General features: G+C 33.2%; 2 protein-coding genes across 4 annotated transcripts; one reads left to right on the forward strand and one right to left on the reverse strand.

Annotated features, from left to right (window-relative positions):
- Positions 1 to 5595: 5595 nt before the first annotated feature.
- On the reverse strand, positions 5596 to 21586 carry LOC128897128 (transcription factor IIIB 90 kDa subunit). 2 transcript variants are annotated; one of them, XM_054160832.1, is made up of 15 exons: positions 21304 to 21586; positions 20614 to 20827; positions 20288 to 20372; positions 20048 to 20184; positions 19825 to 19929; positions 9478 to 9627; positions 9167 to 9260; positions 8954 to 9086; positions 8582 to 8678; positions 8213 to 8368; positions 8038 to 8123; positions 7714 to 7951; positions 7455 to 7626; positions 6047 to 6225; positions 5596 to 5956 (listed from the first exon to the last, which is right to left on the reverse strand). In XM_054160832.1, the coding sequence occupies exons 2-15, from the start codon at positions 20825 to 20827 to the stop codon at positions 5823 to 5825; spliced, it is 1980 nt and encodes a 659-aa protein (XP_054016807.1). In that variant the 5' UTR covers positions 21304 to 21586; the 3' UTR covers positions 5596 to 5822. The 2 variants fall into 2 exon arrangements, with proteins under 2 accessions (XP_054016807.1, XP_054016808.1); XM_054160833.1 differs by having other exon boundaries at positions 8585 to 8678; positions 21304 to 21585.
- On the forward strand, positions 10806 to 18867 carry LOC128897129 (BTB/POZ domain-containing protein 6-B). Of its 2 annotated transcripts, none has more exons than XM_054160835.1 (7): positions 10806 to 11043; positions 13367 to 13648; positions 13734 to 13881; positions 13955 to 14171; positions 15749 to 15935; positions 15997 to 16175; positions 16322 to 18867. In XM_054160835.1, exons 1-7 carry the CDS (start codon positions 10947 to 10949, stop codon positions 16784 to 16786), a joined length of 1575 nt encoding a protein of 524 aa, XP_054016810.1. In that variant the 5' UTR covers positions 10806 to 10946; the 3' UTR covers positions 16787 to 18867. The 2 variants fall into 2 exon arrangements, with proteins under 2 accessions (XP_054016810.1, XP_054016811.1); XM_054160836.1 differs by lacking the exon at positions 10806 to 11043 and adding an exon at positions 12423 to 12619.
- Positions 21587 to 21801: the final 215 nt, after the last annotated feature.

Genomic DNA, 21801 nt, shown 5'->3' on the forward strand with positions numbered 1-21801 from the left:
GCAATTCGTTACATGGTTTATGCATCCCAGGGTATTAGTAACATCAAGATTTTTCAAACACGTGATATCTTTGTAATCAGCATCCATGGTCTCAATTGTTATATTCGCATTTCTATCAAGTAGATTTTCCAACCAGTCACGTTTTTGGCTTCCCTTGACATATGCGATAGGCCATGCATCGTTATCGACTATTACTGTATGGAACGAAGCCATCTTCCCACGACAGTCCATGATGATTTGCCGTCACCCAAGAAGCACGAGATTTATCGGCTGCAGAGAGTAAATTCCATGGATACGGGTTTTTGAAAATGTAATAGGTGAGAACGGTTCCTTTTCTCAACCACCGCCACTTTCTTTACGATAAACCTGGTTCTGTCGGTGAACCCTTATATGTCAACAAACGTTGGTACCATCGCGACGATATCTTTGAAACTACGCCACAATGCGAGGTGTTCATCTCTCTTACATATTACAAATATTGCAGATGCTGCAGTTTATGTGACTTTGCGCACAACGTTGGACAATGGACAGTATTCGATGACGCGATCATGCAAAATAAGACAGTACGCGGTAGTATTTGCTGGCACGTTTTTTTTTTTGCAATCAGATTCTATTCGCACGTCTACAGTGTCGCTCTTGATTGATTCGTTCTGTCGCGAGCAATCGATGACAACAAACGGCCCATACAACAAAAAGTTGTCCGTGTTGCAAAGCGTTTCATAACAGTCGTATCCGTAATAAGCTTTACGAAAACGTGCATACATATCAAAAAGAATAGCACATCTGTTTCTATCAAAGTCAAGATTCAAGTCATCGTATGGATAAAAGTCAGAGTTTAGACAAAGTTTCACGTTGGTCAATTTACATACATCGAAGTTGTTCGCATCTTCTGACATGATATTCTTTTGACCAGTCTGCAATGCAAAAATGACGTATCGCGGTTTCTCCAGCTGAGTCACAGTTTTAACGGCCCACGAATGTATTGTCGTACTTTGCAACAAAGGGTACTCGTACAGGTTCCACGAACGAAAACTCATGCTTAGGTATTGCTCGCTTTCCAAAATTCGCAACAACGATAGTTTATTCGTATCATTCAGTACAACGTGATGCATTCGCCATTGTATCTTTAATAATGCGACCACCGGTTCCAGCGTGGAATCTCCAACGATGCAATTATTATCACTGCGCGCGCGTATAAGAATGAGTTCGTGACGAGCATTGATTACTATACGCCTGTAATCTTCGCAAAAACCCAACAGCATGTTGAGCGGTACACAAAAGTTAAAGTAACCTATCGGTATGTTTGACTGTGTGGTCCATCCAACATTCCGTAAAATTAGCGATTTGTCAAATGTTAGGGACACAAAATTTTTTACGGTGCTTGATATTCCAACGTTTCTGTTGCGATCAATCTCCACACCATTGAGTTCATATCGAATTTCATCAAACATAAAGGCAACACAATTTTTTCCGAGCTGTCATCAAAGATCGGGTCGCCTCCAATGTTTCAGATATTAGCCATTTCATACAACGAAACCCAACGATTTCAGAAATTTAACATTCGATGCAGTCAGCTTTGCAGGTGATCGAATTGTCTTCTCGCCCAAAGGTTTTAGACAGCCAATATTCGATATAGTGAGTTTCGCAAGCGATTGAATTGTTTTCTCTTTGTTTTCACGTGTCGTCCGCTCCGCTTCGTTCAATACTGCAGCATTTGCAATATTTGTAATATGTAAGAGAGATGAACACCTCGCATTGTGGCGTAGTTTCAAAGATATCGTCGCGATGGTACCAACGTTTGTTGACATACAAGGGTTCACCGACAGAACCAGGTTTATCGTAAAGGAAGTGGCGGTGGTTGAGAAAAGGAACCGTTCTCACCTATTACATTTTCAAAAACCCGTATCCATGGAATTTACTCTCTGCAGCCGATAAATCTCGTGCTTCTTGGGTGACGGCAAATCATCATGGACTGTCGTGGGAAGATGGCTTCGTTCCATACAGCATGGCGAAACGATTGATTACAATGGCAATAGTCGATAACGATGCATGGCCTATCGCATATGTCAAGGAAAGCCAAAAACGTGACTGGTTGAAAAATCTACTTGATAGAAATGCGAATATAACAATTGAGACCATGGATGCTGATTACAAAGATATCACGTGTTTGAAAAATCTTGATGTTACTAATACCATGGGATGTATAAACCATGTAACGAATTGCGCTTTACAAAATGTATTTAAATTATACAACTAATGGCTGAAATACCAGAAATAAAAAAAAATGTATCTATTTTTTTGGAAATTGACTCTGAATTGTTAGCATTAGGTTTAGATGGAATACAGTTATCAATAAAAAAATAGCTTGGATATATGTGTCTTTCTTTCTAGCGCATTTCCCCCCATATCATATTCTCATCCGGTGTAATGTTTGTCACCCTCCCTGACAAATGCTGATGCCTACTCAACAGTTTTTGTTTCTCACTGGAAGATCCGTTCTTGGATCCAGTATCAAATCTTTATCATAATACGCGCGAAAGATTTTATCAGCTTCCCCTGACAAATGCTGATGCATACTCAACAGTTTTTGTTTCTCACTGGATTGGATTGGATTGGATCTATCACAAGCAAGTTTAAAGTTATTCGTGAGTGTGTCAATTTATAAAACGAAAGTAAGTGAAAAATACATATACAGCAGTGATCAGTAACATATGTTATAGAAAATATTAAAAATATCATTTCTTTTTTCTTATAGAAATGCCGGTATACACCCCACGATTATTTAACGACGTTCCGGAAAACTTGTTTGAAAACTATTTTGTTGACTGGAGCTCCCGCTGGAGGAGAGGGTGCTCCATCTACTGTCTGAGGCGCATCTGGCGATTCCACGGCTGCGGTTCATAAACTTTAGGAATTGTGCGCGATGCCGGTGTCAATTGTACACGTGTGCGCCTGCGGCGCGGTGCCTCGCATGTATAGAGCGACACTTTGTATTTACGCTGATGGACCACTTGGCATTAAGGTGGGGGGAAACCGTTGATACTATATAGTTTTCATTTCATTTCATTTCATTTCATTTCCCTATTTTTATCTAACAAAAAAAAATATTGGTGAACATATGTTTGTGAAAATCAATGTCCACCTTCCTTATCTCCAGTATTCTCATCGCCAACGAATGATGTCATCTCTACCATTTCTTTAATATCTAGACCTTGACAAATTGTATCGCGCAAATAAAAGATTTGCTGCCGGATTGTAATTTGCAAACTTTGCGTTTTTGGATCTTCTGTTCGAGGCCATCATCGCGAAACGTTCCTACTGATGACTGTGTCAAAGATTGTACTGTAATATTATATGTTGCACGGGTAACCGGGGCATGAGTGGGAGGAAGAAAATACTCGGGCGCGAGAGAGAGAAAACCCGCTAGGCCCGCGACGACCGCTCCACTCCTGCACGTGAAAAGGATGGTTTCCCTTCCCTTACGGCGTGCGCGCTTACCTCCCGCGAAGAAGATGAGCATGGTTTCCCCCTCCCTTACAGCGTGCGCGCTTATTTCGTTACATGTAACATTTGCGTTTTTCTTTCTTACCGATCTCTGATAACGATAATAATGCTTACCAAACGTCGAACAATTCATGTTCTCTTTCTTCTTTTTTAGCGGTCTCTGATAATTACCTCATCTTTTCTAATCTTACATGTTGCACGGGTAAAAGGGCATGAGTGCGAGGAAGAAAATGCTCGGGCGCGAGAGAGAGAACCCGCGTGGCCCGAAAAAACATCCCCACTCCTGGGCGCGAAGAGGACGGTTTCCTTCACCCTTACGCGCTTATTTCGTTACATGTAAAATTTGCATTTTTCTTTTTTACCGATCACTGATAATTACCGTCCGGTGGTGTCCCTATCTACCTTAACGACCATAGGTAATAATTATATCCTACCTTACCGACCGTATGTAGTAATTACCGACCCCCCCCCCCACTCGTGCCCCGTCGCCCTCAGTTCCCCGCTCCCCCGCTCACCCCTCGGGGCTCCTGCGTTAGAACGCGCCTAGCTATACTACTCCAAAGGAAGAGTAAGAGAGAGTAGAGCACGGGACAGGCCAAAGTCCCACAACAAGAGCTGAAAGCGGGAATATCCAGTACTTTACTCACCCTAGGCCACCCTACCTATGGCTGACGACGTCTGAGTTCCCCCGCTCGCGTCCCGATCAGACTCCTCAGTACGGCAAACGAATTTTAAGAAATAATACTGAATAATACTTACTGTGGCCACGTCAGCATTGCTGCCAACATGCCGTATCACTTCCTTAGGTGTTTTGTCCGCGGGAGCCTAGCCCCGACCTCTCCGGCTAAGGGTATTCCGTCCTAGACGGTATTTCCCGACGGGGAGCTTCCCCTATCCGCAACCTGGCGACGCGCCACGTAGGGATTCACCTTCCCTTCTATTTGGACAGCCAAACAGGTGCGTGGCTTCCAAACAGTGGAAACAACTCTCCATCAGGAAAAGGAGGGAATCCAAGATGGACCCCCTGGAGCGGGTGGTGACCGCGAGCAACACAAGAAATTCGCCATGTTTTCGGGGTTGAGAGTCAAGGGAAATATAAGAACAATTCAGACTAACACCAGTAGTAGGCTCGCCGAATCGGAAAGAGTGGCAGCGAGGACAGGTGGCAAGCCTGATGGCTGGGGCCCATCCACGGAAGTCGCGTCTGATCTTCAGACACGCTGTGGGGACCCTTCACCCGAACGCTCCTCCATGCCGCACTTAAAACAACAGATATTGTAGAACTAGGAATAGGAACGACAAAAAAGGGGATAGGTAGAAGCATGTATAAGCCGGTAACCCTGGCACGGATGAACGGTGGCGAGCCTTCATTCGGATCAGGACCCGAGAGGGATAGTTACATAAGAGGGGGGGGGGGGATGGATCTTGGCAAACCTGCGTCTAGTTAGCCAGAACCTCCAAAGGAGGTGGGTAGGGGCAAGAGGGACGGGGGGAGTGTTAGGGACTAAAAGGGAAGGGGGGAGGGGGGTGGTAACACTAAAAGGGAACCAATCCAGGCAGAAATACGGATACTCTGACTGGGAAGGAGGATCGTATAACGATCTCAGATAGAATGACAGGGGTTGGATAGGACTCTCAACCTTGATACATGGTGCAAAGGGGAGAACATGCAAGCTGGTACTGCTGATCCTGAGGGATGCGGATTGCCCGACGTTCAACTCCGCTTCGGCATTCGGCGAGGAATAGGCAGCGTGGCCCTGCCCAATGATGGACCGCCCCCAGCGGAGTAACGTGTATCCTCGTAAGTATAGGCCCGGGTCAAAAGAAAACGAGGACGGCTCGAAACGCGGGGGATAGAGAATCTTGACCGAGGAAATGCGTTTCCGCCGGCCCAAAGCTCCTTGCTTAAGCCAGTGTGACTGTGGACACGGCCGCTGAGCCATTCGCCCGAGAGAACACCGGATAAAATTTACTCATGCACTCTCTTTAGAGTACGAATAATTTTAAAGAAGACGTAATTTAATTTAATTAGAATATATCGATAATGATACAAGTATTCGTTTGCAAAGTATAAGACAAGTAATATTTTGAAGTACACAATTTATTTGCTATATAACAAATTGATTAACAAGTACATTTTACTTATTGTATTATAAAATAAAATACAATCGGAAGTATTACAGCAAATCCGAAATTAAATTAAGGATTACAGTAATTCTTAAATGCTTTACTTTGTACATAGATAAATGCAGTCTTTTTTACTGATTCCTAGTGGTATTACAGTTAAAATAAATAATTATATACAGAATTATAAATAATTAATAATCTTCTTCATCATATCCATAGCCAAAATCATTTTCATTTTCTGATGCATGACGTCCGAGCATTTGTCCAACAGTCATTTCTGTAGGGTCAGCTTCAACATCCTCGTCAATATAATCATCAGTTTCATCTATTGCATACAAGTATTATAATTATTAATACAATTTTGTATTTCTTACCATAACATCAAATTTGTAATATGTAAAAGTTGAGACTTTACCCATATCACAGGCATCTACTTTTGAGGTTGTAACTTCAGCTACGTTATCTTTTACTTCAACGGCCCGATGTACTTCTTCTTTCTTCACTTTTTGTATATGGGGCTTAACTAAACGAGATTTTCTTATTGCTGTTACAATTGGTTTATCTTGTAATTTCGGTGCATCAAACACATTAGACCTGCAAGCACACGTTATTAATTACTTCATTTTTTAAGAAATAAATATACTTAATAATGATAAATAAAGAATATTTTAAAGTTATAACTATCGACACTATACAGGGTGTTCCACGTAATACTTTACACGATTTTTCAAGTACTTGCGATAATCTGACAAAAAAGTATTGTAAACAAACGTTGGTCACTTTTCGATTGGCTATACCTTGCATTAAAAAAAGTTCCAAAAAGTTTTTTTTTGTACTGTCAAAATTATTATTCATTTTTTTAAATGGCACGGTATATTTTTGACTTAACAGTATTATAGTTCATGTCAAGAAAAATTCAACGACCTATAGTGTATCATGACCTTAGGATGAACTTGAAGGCAAAGAAATGAAAATTTCAACAAAAACGAAATTATTCTTTTTTCTGCTCCTATGAACTGAACTCTTGGATAAACCGGTGTCAACACTCATTGCATGAATGAAAGTCTACGGAGTTTCTTCTACATGTACCAAAACAGTACCAGCATTGCCTTCTGTTGTAATCTTAAATAGTGTACTTCTCTTTTTCTTTTTAAATTCTCCATAACTTCGTAAATTTTGTTCAATATTGTAGAATGTTTGTGCAAATGGATGATGCCTTTCAGTCTACTTTGCAGTACACAGATCTGCTGCTTCACGTGCATTTCTTTTACATTCGCCAAGTATTAGCAATATATCAACTTTTTCACTGTTGGAATACATTTTCTACGAGTTAATACTACGATTTGCTCTCGTGACAAGTCAAGAATTATCAGAAGAACTATCTTAAGTTCTAGTCACCAACTACCTTAATAGCTAAGCCATATATGTTGACATTCTTTTCTTTCTTGTGAATTCAACAGTTCGTAGATAAGTTTCTAGTAATACAACATTTAATTAAGGTCCCTGAATTGAATGTAACTTCGAGTCTTAATAATACACACAACCTAAAATATTATCACCCTTCAAGTAGATTGTCATTTTTTGTTGAAATTTTCATTGATTTGCCTTCAAGCCCATCTCAAGTTACACAATACTAGGTCGTTAAAGTCGTCTTGACAAGGACTATAATATTAGTAAGTCAACAAAAATTTTCGAACATTTTTCATTGCAATGTATAGCTAATCGAAAACTGGCCAACATTTGTTTAAAATATTTTAATATCGCAAGTATTTGAAAAATCGTGAAAAGTGTTACGTAGAACACCCTGCATATATAATACAAACGTTTCATTGCAAGTTAAAGTATCTGTTTCCAACTTGGTTGGCTGAACAAAGTCTTCAGTTTTTTGTTGCTCTTTATTTGATGTATTTATAGTAACGTTTAAACTTTTCAGCACTTCATAATTAATTTTAGATGAGATTTTCTTTTCTTGCAACATTTTCTCAATTGCTTCTCCTATTAAAATTAGCAAATTATCAAAGGGTTAACAATGAAAAATTATAACATTGATGCATGTAATAAAATTAAGATTAACATTATTACCTGCAGAATTTGCTGGTACTTGGTTTTTATTACGTTTAGTAGTTCGACGCCGTTTCTTCTCTGGCTTACCCTCTTCTTTTTCTTTTTGGCGCTTCTCCTCTTTTTCTTTCTGTTGAGTGAGATACTCAGCATTCACTTTATTCCATAAATTATGTTTAAACTGCGCTTCTTTATCCGACATAATGTAACTGTCTAATTCGTCATCGTCCAAATCTGTGATATCGATCTCCCCAGAATTCTAAAGAGCAAACATTTATAAGTAATGGAGACAATACAATATCAAACAACTTGTAAGGAATTGTGAAATTAATTAATTGTACTCACGGTTTCAAATGCTGTGGTTTCTTGATCTTTTAAGTCATTCTCTCTATCGGTCGTTGATATTAATCCCATGGAAGCAATGTTTGGTCCTTTAAATAGTTATGTGTATTACAATTTTTACTGAATAACAATCGTAATTTAATATTAATATTTGAGACGGAATTGTGTTATCTCTTACCAAGTCCAGTGATCAAATGATTTTTGGCATTTTTCGACTTGGAATCGTGAATATCACTATCGGAATCATCTATATCGTTTTCAACGTAATTTTTAATTACATCTAAATTACTTTCTCTAACAAATCTTTCCGTGTCTTCGTTTTCTATGCAATCATCTAAAAATAAATAATTATAATCAATGAAATAATTCATCAATTCGTATCAATTAATTTATAGAAAACGCTTAATTTATACACATTAACAATTTACTAATAAATGCAATGTTTAGACATTTTAAAAGTACACCAGATTTGGCATAATTATCGTAGTAAATTAGCTTTTATTAACTACTTCTGAATATATGTGTTTAAACGTCCTTTTCCAATTACCACCTTTCCGTTTCTTTGGTTTTCCTGCTTTGCGATCTTCCAAATGTTTATCAATCTCAGCTTGCAATTCATTTATTTCAGTATCTATATTTTCCAACTGTAAAATTAAATATAAAATTTATAGCAGGTATAGTTATTAAAGACTGAAAAATGTATACAATCAGAAAGCTTATTACTATTAAAACTATGTACCGAGAAAATCAATTTGATTAATATTTATCAAACTTTTTAAACAATTTCTCAGTTATTAACAATGCTTTAGATGCAATTTTCTATAACATTTATTACAGTAGGAAATCACTTATATTGACAAATTGATTTGTCTTTCTCTTCTATAATTTTTAAGATGTTTTATATGTAAAAAATTTGTACCCTTTGCAATCGTTCTCGATCCTTTTTCCGCGCAGCTTTGAAAGCTGGCGGGTCCTGTTCCTCTTCCAAGTCGACCGTCATAAACTCTTCGAGCGTTAATGCGCTCGATGGTGTATCGCCGAATTCTATAAGTCTGCAAGTTTCAATAAATATCAATCATTATGAATCACAAGATTGAACGTCAGTAAATAAATTTACTGGAAAGTGTTTCACCGTTTGCGTAACGTGGTTTCGTGCACCTTCACAATTTTTATGATATCTGCGGGCGATCTGTTAAACTCATGTAACCGAGCGGCCATCAGCAACGCTGTTTTGTAAGGGAAAAGAGTTTATTTAAATTTAACTAATTTATTATTGTAAGAATAAAAACGATATTTTTAAACGTAATACATGAAAGTTGTAAAATTCTTTCATCGAGTTCTAAATATTCGTATCAACTGCTAGATAATAAAACATTACATGTATTATATAAATAGTAAAAGAAAAAATAGAATCGAATAAGGCAAATAATATTGTTTTTATACCAGCTCCACATAGGCCCGATGGTTTACGTCCACTGTGTATGCTATCCCTCTTCATTCTTTGAACGACTCGTAATGCTGTCATTGATACTTCGTGACTTTTATCCCCGAATTCCAGTTTATTCGCAAATCTCATGATATATAGACATGGATCTGCAATAAATAATAAATCATACATTGTCCACGTGAATTTTAAAAGTACATACTGTATACTGTGTGAATTTCAAACGTATATATTTTTTACATGTAATTCTTTTTATACTAATAGGAAGATTCGAATGTTCAATATTTCCCACGCGTGGATATCTTATAATCGCTCAAGGCTCCCCCTCAAAATCCCAAACGGCGGATAATTCAAATATAAAATTAGATTTATACTCTTCCACAAAACAAAATCGCCTTATCGTTATTTTTACTTTTTTTAAAATTATAAATATCACAATAAAACACAGTATTCCACTATTTGCGTTTATTGTTGATACTTAAGTGACGTACATATTTTAGTTCATGTGTGTCCGCGTCACTGTCGATTTTGATCACTGTTTGAAGTTAGTAACTAATAGTCCGCCAACGACGTATGCATTAGGGGAAGCCCTGGGTTCTTCTTAATTTTGTATAATAAAATTGCAAATACAGGGTGTCCAAAAAATGTTGTAACACCTTGAAAGGGGTGATTCGGGAGGGGATTTAAAACAACTTTTTCCTTACCGAAAATGTTGTCCGAGGCTTCGTTACGGAGTTATTAACAGAAAACCTCGACCAATCAGAGCACGAGTATGCCGGTGGATCGTAGGCTACGCGGTAGGCGGCCGCGCTCATACGCTATCGCGGCCGCTCCAACGATATACGCGCGCTCTGATTGGTCAGTGTTTTCCGTTAATATCTCCTTAACACGTTAAGCGCCACGCCGGTCCCTAGGGACCGGCGCAAAACTTTCCGTTCAGGCCTCGCCGGTCCGCATGGACCCAGCAGAGCCCGCCTGACGGTTAACTGTGGCCTGAACGGACAAGAATTCGGTGTGGCGCTTAACGTGTTAACGAAGTCTCGGACAACATTTTCGCTAAGGAAAAAGTTGTTTCAAATCACCTCCCAAACCACCCCTTTCAAGGTATTACAACATTTTTGGGACACCCTGTATATGGGTATATTCGTATACTAGGGACACTGGACTGCGACCTCCCCAAAAATCTGGCGCCCCGGGTGGTTGCCCCCCCCCAACGCCGGCCCTGAACTTCAGGCTCCAGTATGTCTAGACTCGTTACTGCCATAGAATTATACTGCGCAGATCGAGGCCTGCGTTTTTCAGGAACACCCGATATATGAACGCGCGTGCCCTAAGTTGTCGTCTATCGACCGATGTGCGGAACTATCTAACCAGCGCCCGTCTGACATGGCGCCCATGTAACTGAAATCCAAAATTGGCCCGTGTTTGCAATTGAAGAAATAACAGATATTAAGTTTTAACAGTGATAATGGCGATGTCAAATCTTTACTCGAAAATATCAACGAAACCAATGAAACGCTTCCAGGAGAACGTCGCAGTCAAGCAGACTAATCCATGGTTAAACGGTAAGACATACATTTATTACAGATACGAGTAAACATAATTGAATTAACGTTATTCGTGTATTCATCTGTGTGAATTATCGAGGAAAACCGATTAGGGCAGAGAAGTAAACATTTGTTTACTTTGATTCGTGCAACGAAAATTAAATGTTCATGAATAACATGGAAGGGATTTGATTTAGTTTTACAATATACTTATTTCATGTGTATATTTACATTTTATTTTTAAATTCACTTATTCTAAATCTTTGTTGGGACTATTGGTATTATTGAGACTTGTAAACAGTCTCGAGAAAATTATTTGTTATTTGTTTTGTATTCAATTTTCATCTAAAGTTCACGATTTCCTTATAAAATTAAAGTAATTTATTCAGAGTGTTGTGTGTCAACAAATGTATGATTTTTGTTCGTAACGCGGAATATTTTTATTTAAAATTTTTATCTCGCATGCGTCAGATACTATTTAATACTTTAATTGTTAATTGATTTGTATTAATATTGTAAAAGTATAAAAGCCCGTTTTATCCCAATATTTTATTTCGTGATTTAAAATCTGTATCTTGCAAATTAATATTAAAACAAGTTAAACTAATCAACTTTTGTTAAGCGTATTATTTACCATTATATTTAGGAAGAAAAATACATCGAATTAATCATTTTTTAAATTAAATAAAACATTAAGATAAACATAAAACACAAATAAGAGTGTTTCTGAAACTATTACCCGCGGTTTTTATCTTATCGAAGTATTTCTAATTTTCTACAGTATTTTAGTTTTATTAAATATTTCTTGACGGGCTTAATACAAAGTAACAAGGAAATTGGAAAATAGAAAGCCTAAATGTTTGGGACAGCTGATTTTTTTAATGCTATTTAACAAAAAATTGAATTTATTATTACACAGCTACTAAATAAAGCAAATTAAGAAATATAAAACTATGAAATGGAACAAAAATTGTCAAGAATATAAATTATACGTAATGTTCAAAACATAAGTACATTTTTGTTATAAAGAGTTTTTAAAATATATTTATACATAAAAGAATAAATGTAATTCTATTATAGATTGGGGAGGGGGAGGGCCTTCAGAAAGTGAAGTTTGAGAAACACTGTAGAGTGTTTCTTTATATTTAACTATAGAATAAAATAAAATTTTGATATTGCATTTGTATAATGCGGCAACCTTTTATTCTACAATAAAGTAGCAAACATTTGCATACAAAATAATATTTCTTCAATGTTAATATAAAGTTTGAAAAGCTAAGAAAAAATACGTTAACCCTAAATGTTGTGTGCAATATGCGTGCAACATATACGTACATATATTTGACATATGCATCACGTGCATGCGAAACGCCTCCGAAATCGCACGAATGAAACCGGAGCGAACCGAACACAGAGTATCATTGCAAAGCTTGTCATAAATGAGACATTTGTAAGATCTTAAGATGTATACATATATACACTACCATTTACATCTCTGAAGCTTTAGTGATAGCAAGCTATTACTATGTCATAACAGAACGAAAGAATTTTATTCAAAACAATTGTTAAAACTGTGGAATGATGTACACTAACGGTAAAATTCTGATGATTTTATAGTATGCGTTTATTTCGTTGGCAATATCGCCAAAAAATTATGAATTATACATTGCCTTCCAACGAGGATAAACTCGGATTACTTGTAGAAAATAAAAAGTTCTGCCAACAATTTCTTTAAATCAAATATTACTACATGTTATTGTCTTGCATAACCTCTTTATTACTATCGAAAAGAAATGTTATTTGTTCTTGATGGAACTCTATAGTCGGTAATTTTTAATCATCAATATTTTACTTTATTTAAAAAATGATTAGTACTACTGTGTGAAAAAATGAATGTTAAACGTACATTTAATTGTAACTATTTAATACAGAACGTAATTTTCGTGATTATTGTTATACTTGGACATATATTGAATTTCTATTCCAATTATTAACCATGTTAACAACCACATATGTGGTTGCACTTCACTTATTTTATTCAATCTTTAAGTAATAATAAAAACAAATACACGTAACAAAATAATTTATAAAAGATTTGCTTTTTGTCACTTAAAATAAATATAAACTATGTGTGAAAAAGTATATTTACAACTATAAAAATTGATTATTGAAAAATATATAGTACATAAAATGATATATAAAAATATGATTGTTTTTTTTTGTAATTGTCATTAATGTGAGCAATAGAAATACAAACACTTAATAACTAATATACTAGTTACAAAGAAAATGCAAAAAGTAATATAGGAAATATGGAGTTTTGATGTTGCATATGTTTTAGCGGAATCACCAATCATTGTATCAGATTCACCACCAACGATAAGCCCACTTTCTTCTTCAATTGTACTACAACGCGAAGGAACAATAAACCAGCCCCTTAGTGCACCTGCATCACCTTTGTCTTCCTTGTCACCTCCCATAACTCAGTTAAACTTATCATCACCAGAAGACTGTACACAAGATCTTAATTGGCAAGCAACAAAATCCACAGTACGCGAACGGAATGCTGCCATGTTTAATAATCATCTAATGGCTGATATTATATTTATTGTCGGCAGTCCAGGTAATTAATCATTGATTCATATTAACATTGTATTATTATGTGTATAACATGACTGAAACTTAATAACATCTTGTCCTATTAATAGGTCACACACAGACTATACCAGCACACAAATACGTTCTAGCTACTGGTAGTTCTGTATTTTATGCTATGTTTTATGGTGGATTAGCAGAAAATAAGAGAGACATAGAAGTTCCAGACGTAGAGCCAGCTGCCTTTCTTGCTCTATTAAAGTGAATATTATTCATCTTTATTGAATTGTCAATTCAAATTGTTTAAAACTTATTCAACTGTCTTCTTTTACAGATACATGTATTGTGATGAAGTACAATTAGAAGCTGATACAGTTTTAGCAACGCTTTATGTTGCTAAAAAATACATAGTCCCTCATCTAGCAAGAGCATGTGTTAATTATTTGGAAACAAGTTTAACAGCAAAGAATGCGTGTTTATTGTTGAGCCAGTCTCGATTATTCGAAGAACCAGATCTTATGCAGCGTTGCTGGGAAGTAATAGATGCTCAAGTAAGTTTAAATCGAAAAATGTTGAAGTCTTTTACTTTAAACGATAATTTAGATTTGACATTAAGGACTAAATCAAGCTTATCCACTGATGGCATTGATCATACTATAAGTTTCTATTCTTGTGGAGATATTTGTTTCAACAACAGACTAAGGGATTTCCAACATCAGTTCACTCAAAAAACTGTAAAGACCAATGACAGTAACTATGGAAACATAAAGAATAAATTGTCGATAGTGCCACATTGTCTCAGTCTATCTGAAAATAATTGTTGTTCCACGTTTGGTAACAAACAATTATCGTTTTCTTTGTTCCGAACACGAAGCGAACCTTATTTTGCAGACAATAAATTAGAAATTGAAGTGACACAAAATATAACTTACGAAGATAATTTCATAGAAGAATATGAACATAATAAACATGATTGTAATAACTTTCCAAGAATAACGCATACTGTTAATCGAATTATTAGTTAAATAGTTCATTAAAAATCTTTCGCACGAAATTTCTTATAAACTTCATTTAGTTCTTTAAAATAATTTTGTATCTAGCAATAATGTTGGTTCTTACATCATTTATGTAAAAAGTAGAAAATTATTAAAAACGTTCATCTGATATTGTACATTCATCTGTTCTGAGATTAAAATCACTAAAAATATAAAAGACTGAAACGGTAAAAGTTATAAAAATATAGTATTTTAATTTTAAAGATATATTTTTCATGAAAACATTTAATATTACATACAACTCATTCCCTGTGACATAAATATTTCACTTAGTTACACTTCGTTATATATTAAGTCTACACAATTTAATCTAATAGAGAGGCATTATATCATAACAAATATTGAATTTTTGAAAAAATAGAAATAAGAAAGTTTACCATAAATCTCTTTTTTAAAATTGTGTGTTGAATCACAATCATTTTAATCAATTTTATACGTGAATACATATTACCTATTTATATTGATCCCAAATTTGATTTGTAATAAGCTTTAAGATACATGAATTGTAATGCAATTGAATACTTTTCTTAGAAACTTTAAAATCAATTTCTAAACGATGTCTGTATCAAATAATAAAGCATTTCTGTAGAAAATATAACAGATGTCTATATTAATAAGACTTTTAATTGAATTATTTGAATTTTATGTTTTGCCTATAATTTTTTGTTATTGCTTACTTATCAGATTTTTTAAATATTAGATATTTAAAATTTAAAAAAGAAATTATTAAAAATCTTAATATAGTACTACATATAAAATTAACATGTAACAAATATAAAGGAAAGAATTTAGCATCTCTTTCTTGTTGTACAAGTCTTTGCATCTTTCATCTAGAACTAGGAAGATAAATTACTTAAGTATAACATAAAAAAATATAATATCTTAACAGGTATGGATAGTCAATAGAATAAACCATATACCATTGAATAAACACTCTAGATATTTTCACTAGTAACGATATTAAATATAATGTCATAATATTATAAAAGAAAATATATATATAATAAATATTGAGGAAGCATGTAACATTAGAAAATTTATATATAATTATACATAAATTTAACATTATTTAGGCAGAAATGGCACTAAGGTCAGATGGCTTTGTGGATATTGATATTCATACTCTTGAATCAGTACTTTCCCGTGAAACATTAAACTGTAAAGAAATACACATATGGGATGCTGCATTACGATGGGCTACCGCTGAATGCATCAGGCAAGACCTTGAGCCATCTTCAGCAAATCAAAGACGGTTATTGGGTAAGTATTGCAATAGGCTTTTTTAATGTAAAGCTAATATTACTAGTTCCTTTCTTTCTAGGATCTGCTTTGTATTTAATTAGACTTCCTGCCATGAATTTAGAAGAATTTGCCAATAGCGCTGCACAAACTGGGATTTTAACGCAACAAGAAACGATCGATGTCTTTCTTCATTTCACCGCTAGTAATAAACCTCAACTTTGCTTTCCTATTAAATCTCGGCAAGGCTTAAAAACTCAGGTAAATTTTATAAACAAAAAACTTTTACTTAGTTTTAATATGAAAATTTGTGTAATCTTATTATTACTTGCCTTGACGATTAATGAATATGTTTAAATTTGGTGTGTAGTAAAATGAGAATAATATTTGTAATACTTTCTTTACAGGTGTGTCATAGGTTTCAGTCGTGCGCATATAGATCAAATCAGTGGCGGTATAGAGGCAGGTGTGATTCAATTCAATTTAGCGTCGACAAAAGGATTTTTGTTGTTGGTTTTGGACTTTACGGAAGCTCGTCTGGTGCTGCAGATTATAATGTTAGAATTGAACTAAAAAGATTGGGGTGTGTTTTATCGGAAAATAGCACGAAATTTTTCTCAGATGGTTCAAGTAGTACATTTCACGTGTACTTTGAAAACCCAATTCAAATTGAACCAGAATGCTTTTATACAGCGAGTGTAATATTAGACGGGGGCGAGTTAAGTTACTTTGGTCAAGAAGGCATGTCAGAAATAACGGTTGGTAATGTTAATTTTCAATTTCAATGCAGTTCTGAAAGTACGAATGGCACGGGTGTGCAAGGGGGACAAATACCCGAATTAATTTTCTACGGACCGCCAGTAGATGACTGACGGAAGTTTACCGCAGAGATAATGGTTTAACCAATAATTTCTAAAAAGATGTACCTTGAAATTATTTGAGGTTTTATACAATTGTTGTTTTAAGCAGTATTGTAGAATTGGTAACAAAAGTTGTATAATAGGTGCACTCTAAAAATTTGTTGTTTAAGTTTTAAATTTTGCATAATATTATAACACGTGTACAAAAAATAATACTAATGACTTTTTTAAATTTAATAATCTTATTGATTTCTATTTTTATTGGTGGTTTAACTCACTTCATACACGTAAATTATACGAAAAGAATAACAAGAAGATTGTTTTTATATTTAATTCTCGATATAAGAAAAAGATAATGGTGCAATTGATTTACTTTAATCCACAGGATAATACTAAATTTTCAGCTTTAATACTTAAATAAATATTTCCATATGCAAATAAATTTTGTTGGTACAAAATTTTGCGGTTGTGTAAATACACAAAATAATAGTTGTTTCTTACATTATTATATTTTAAGACACAATCATATGTCAACTATAAATTTCATAGTGATGATTATCATATATTTATAAACAATCCACTGTTATTAATATCGTTTTCTGTAATTTAATTTAAACTGAAACTTATGTGAATAAGTAATAGTCTCCAAATAGAGTGCATCTATAATATCATCTTCAGTACATTCAAAACTTTATTTAATTTTGTTTGAATCATAACTAGTTTTCTTACATAACTCGGATATTTGAATAATCATTTGTAAATGTTGGATATTTATATTCAAATAAATAAATAGACAATAGAGTAATTTTCCACTGCGTATTTATTATGAATAAAACAAAACAAGATAAGTATAAGTATAGGTACAAAGTTGTGTGGTTGCGAGTGACACTGTTAGCTAATTGATTTGAATATAAATATCCAATAGTAAATATGCAAGAAGCAGAGTATATAGAAACATCTGTTAATCAACTTTAAGAAGACAGAAATGTAAAAATGTTCTTTAAATTTGAAGAAAATAATTGAGAAAGTTAATAAGTGCTATTCGAAATACTACTATCTTTAAAATTACTGTTAAATAGTAGTATAAAGATAAGTAAAGATCGATTAATTTTAACGAATACCTTATCACAACTTATTTGTTCTCAATTACCAAGTATTAATAAATTTCTTTTCAGATAATATTATGAATTCAAGACTCTGTTTGTTCAATTTATATTTTTAAAAAGATTTAAGTGAACAATGTATATTGTTGTTATTTTAACAAGTAGGATTTATTGTTTTTACTAACACAAATAATACTGCTTTGATGCCATAGTTAAACATCATATGTGGTTATTATTCAGGATATTATGATTGAAACTGCCTACTTAAAACGAAATTCGTTTGTTACATTCACATTTTTATTTTTTGAATTATTTCAATGTGAAACTGTTATAAGAGAAGTATATTTTAGATTTTTTTTTTATTTTAAGTATGAACATCGACATTTTTAATTTCATACGATATGTAATAATATTATATATTACATTATATTATATATTGCAGAATACAATACTAAATTAGCAAAACCGGAAAAATGTTAAACTTTTAAACGTAAATTTTTAGATAAAATAGAATTTTTTATACATGATAAATATCACAACAATCCTTGGTATGAATATTCTATGATATTTCTATTGTATTTATATGATTTTATAGTTTACAGTCCATGTAAAAAGTAGGAAAAATACTATAGTATAGTTTCAAGGATAAGTACTCGTACATTAGTGAATTAAGTATACCCATTATATTTTCTTTTGATAATCAGCATTACATTATCTACAGTAAGGCCACAGAATCTGGCGCCAAAGTTTATATTGCACAATAGGCAATAAGATTTAGAAAGTACAATGGACTATGATACCAATAATAATAAAATGTACAAAATAATGCCTTCCTACTGTTAATATGTCCAGCCAGTGTAAACAGAAGAAAAGGACAAATAAATTTTGAAAGCATCTCTACAACTGGTTTAAGATTGGCATTTTGCTAATAGAAAAGAAATAATTTACATCATTGTTTTAACTTCTGAAATATACATTGAACAATTTTAATTTCATTGTCAATTTTATCCCTTGCATTATGAATTCATTATCCTTGTGAGAAAGTCAAGAAATTATTTGAAATAATAGACATCATGATAGAATATCTACAACTATGTGGCATGTAAAATATGAAAAATGTGATTAAAGATTACTATACAAGCAATAAATAAATATAAAGATAAGAAACTCATTTATAAATGGTAATTCTACATTATATTTTTATGTATCAGGGTAAGATCCTTGAACACCTTAATTATGATATTAATAATGTAATGTCAAGACAGAATTGTAAGATTTAAAAATTATGCACAATAATATTACTAGAAAATTGAACGCCGAAATGTTATTTTTAATATTTTGAAACATTTGGAGTATAAATATTTCAGGCACAATCGATTCATTTCACTTTTTATATTTTCTGTTTTAAGATTGTAATTATTATACCTCCATAAATTGTAACATGGATAAGACATAAGAATTTATAGTAGTGTCTAATACAATAATATCATGCATTATTAATTCTTTTATATTTCTTTTTATCAAAAATTAACAACTGTAGCAATAATTATTTGTGATGAAAATGATTACTTGTAAAATAAGAATTTTGTTCTCAAGAATAAAATATGAGATTATGAATATTCTTAAATTAGATACCTTTACTCTTTCATAAAAATGAAATCATTATAGCTATATTTGATATTTAATAAATACAATTTTAATAAAAATTAGTATTAGATGTGCAGGAGTTTTATCATTTCCTGAGATTGTTTTGAATTGTGTTTGTACTTATGTACTTTTCATCTAATTATGAATGTATAAATTAAAGATCAAGTGAGCTTAATTAATTAATTTTGCTGCAAACTTACCATTAATGAGATTATATACGAAGGTAGTATATAAAAGTAACAAATAAAAATCAAATACATAGTTTATGTCATGCAAATTTAAAACATGCAAGATACTTACCTGCCGAAGGTATATTGATGCAGAGAGCTTGTGTAAACCGTAAATATGTGCGTCCCAATTCATAAACACAAATTTGAAGAACATCACTGATGTCAATAAGCATATCTATATTCTTAGTTAAGTTTTTACTTTAATATTTTTCGTAAATGATAGCTAAAAATTATATCTCAACCATATGTTAAAAGCAATCATAAAAATATTTTGTAAAAATTATTAAGGATACGTGCAGTGCCTTCTGTACGGCAAGTAATGTACACACAAGCTGCATGGTTGTGTGCTTGTCTTCTTCCTCGAGTTAAATGACGATTTAAGGCCATTTTATAAAAATTCATGGATGTATCAATGCAATGTTGATTCAAACTAGCAATAAATAAGACGCATTAAATTTCTAAAATAGTATTATGAACAAAAATTTCAATAATAAAAATTGCTAAAGTATATTATTGTAATGATCATTACTTACCGTAACTGCATACATAAATGAGTTATTCCTTTTCTCGCATTTTGCAAAGTTATTCCTCTTGATTCTTTTCCACTGACATGATATGCTATAAACAAAAATTATAGAATATTTTTGTTTTAGAAGGTAGTTTATGCAAAGAAGAGGAACATTTACAAGTAAGTAACAAAGACATCATAATAAAGAACATATTTAGATATATTCAATATATGTAATTGCATCTACCATTGAATAAGTTAAAATTCTAAATTGCTCTATATTAACTTTCTTAATTGCGACATTTCTTAAATGTATTATATGATTACTTATTGTTACTTAAAATTGTATACCTGCACCAAAACCTGTAGCTCCACCAGTACTATCATTAGCAACAAACTGACCAAGTACCATCATATTTCCAGATGGGGTCTCTTTGAATGCTGTCTCGCTGACAATAAGTTGATCCTCCAATACAAAACCACATTCTGTACAAACTGCATCTCCTCTAGCTGGATCTGTTTCGATGTCAGTAGACCCACAATTCCGACATTTACTTCCAGACATCTGAAAAGTGTTAATAAAAAGTTTAAGACTATAAATATATTTTATAATAATTTTGATTACAAATTCATCTGAAAAAGAACTTAATATAATACTTTAACTGTCATCATTTCATTTTAATTAGTAAAATTAACAAGTTTACATAGCTTCTTTAAACAAAATATATATTTAATGGTTAAACTTTGTCTCAGTCAAAGCCAATTAATATTAATGAAAATAAGAAACAATATTCTCATGAAGAGAAAACAATTTTCACGCAATTTAATTTGTAGCATTTAAATATCATGATTGTACTGTAAATGATTAAAGTATAATATTAATTAACGTTTAATTTCTCCAATAAAAATAATTTAATACATTTATATAAGACATATTAAACATTATTTTCATTTTAGGATTATTTAGATTAAACGAAAAAATAACTGAATTCATTATTGTTCTAATATACTGTAATAATAATAAATGATTCTTAATGTTACCTTTGCGATATTATAAAATTCAACCTTTAGTTTGAAATGTATCACCGACGTTTTTAATGTGACAGGTCGTTGGATTTTTCACATTCAAATAAATGTGTCAAGTAACTAAAAAAATACAGAAATAACCAACTAATACTTAATCGTATCTTGTTTAAGATATTATTATGTAGGATTATTTTAAGTTAGAGTTTAACTTTCATCCGACAAAATAGTCCTAATAGGTTAGATACAAAACACACATTGCAGCAACATGATGTGACGGATTGCATATACATACTGATACTTACATCTCTGCACACATGCAGGGATAGTTAAGGGTGCGCAGGACCCAGAGCCAAACTCCGAATTGACTTCAGCGACAGTTGCGGAAAAAGTAGGAAACTCCGGGATAAGGACAGAGAGGACGATACAAAAATTGCAGGAGAGACGAGGACAGGGCGATTAGGCTAGCATGATTTTTTTCAAGGATATTGAAGCAAAGAAGCAATATTTTCTAAT

This window comes from Hylaeus anthracinus, unplaced genomic scaffold, assembly GCF_026225885.1.
Source record: "Hylaeus anthracinus isolate JK02 unplaced genomic scaffold, UHH_iyHylAnth1.0_haploid 11980, whole genome shotgun sequence".
In the NCBI taxonomy this organism is placed as follows: Eukaryota; Metazoa; Arthropoda; class Insecta; order Hymenoptera; family Colletidae; genus Hylaeus; species Hylaeus anthracinus.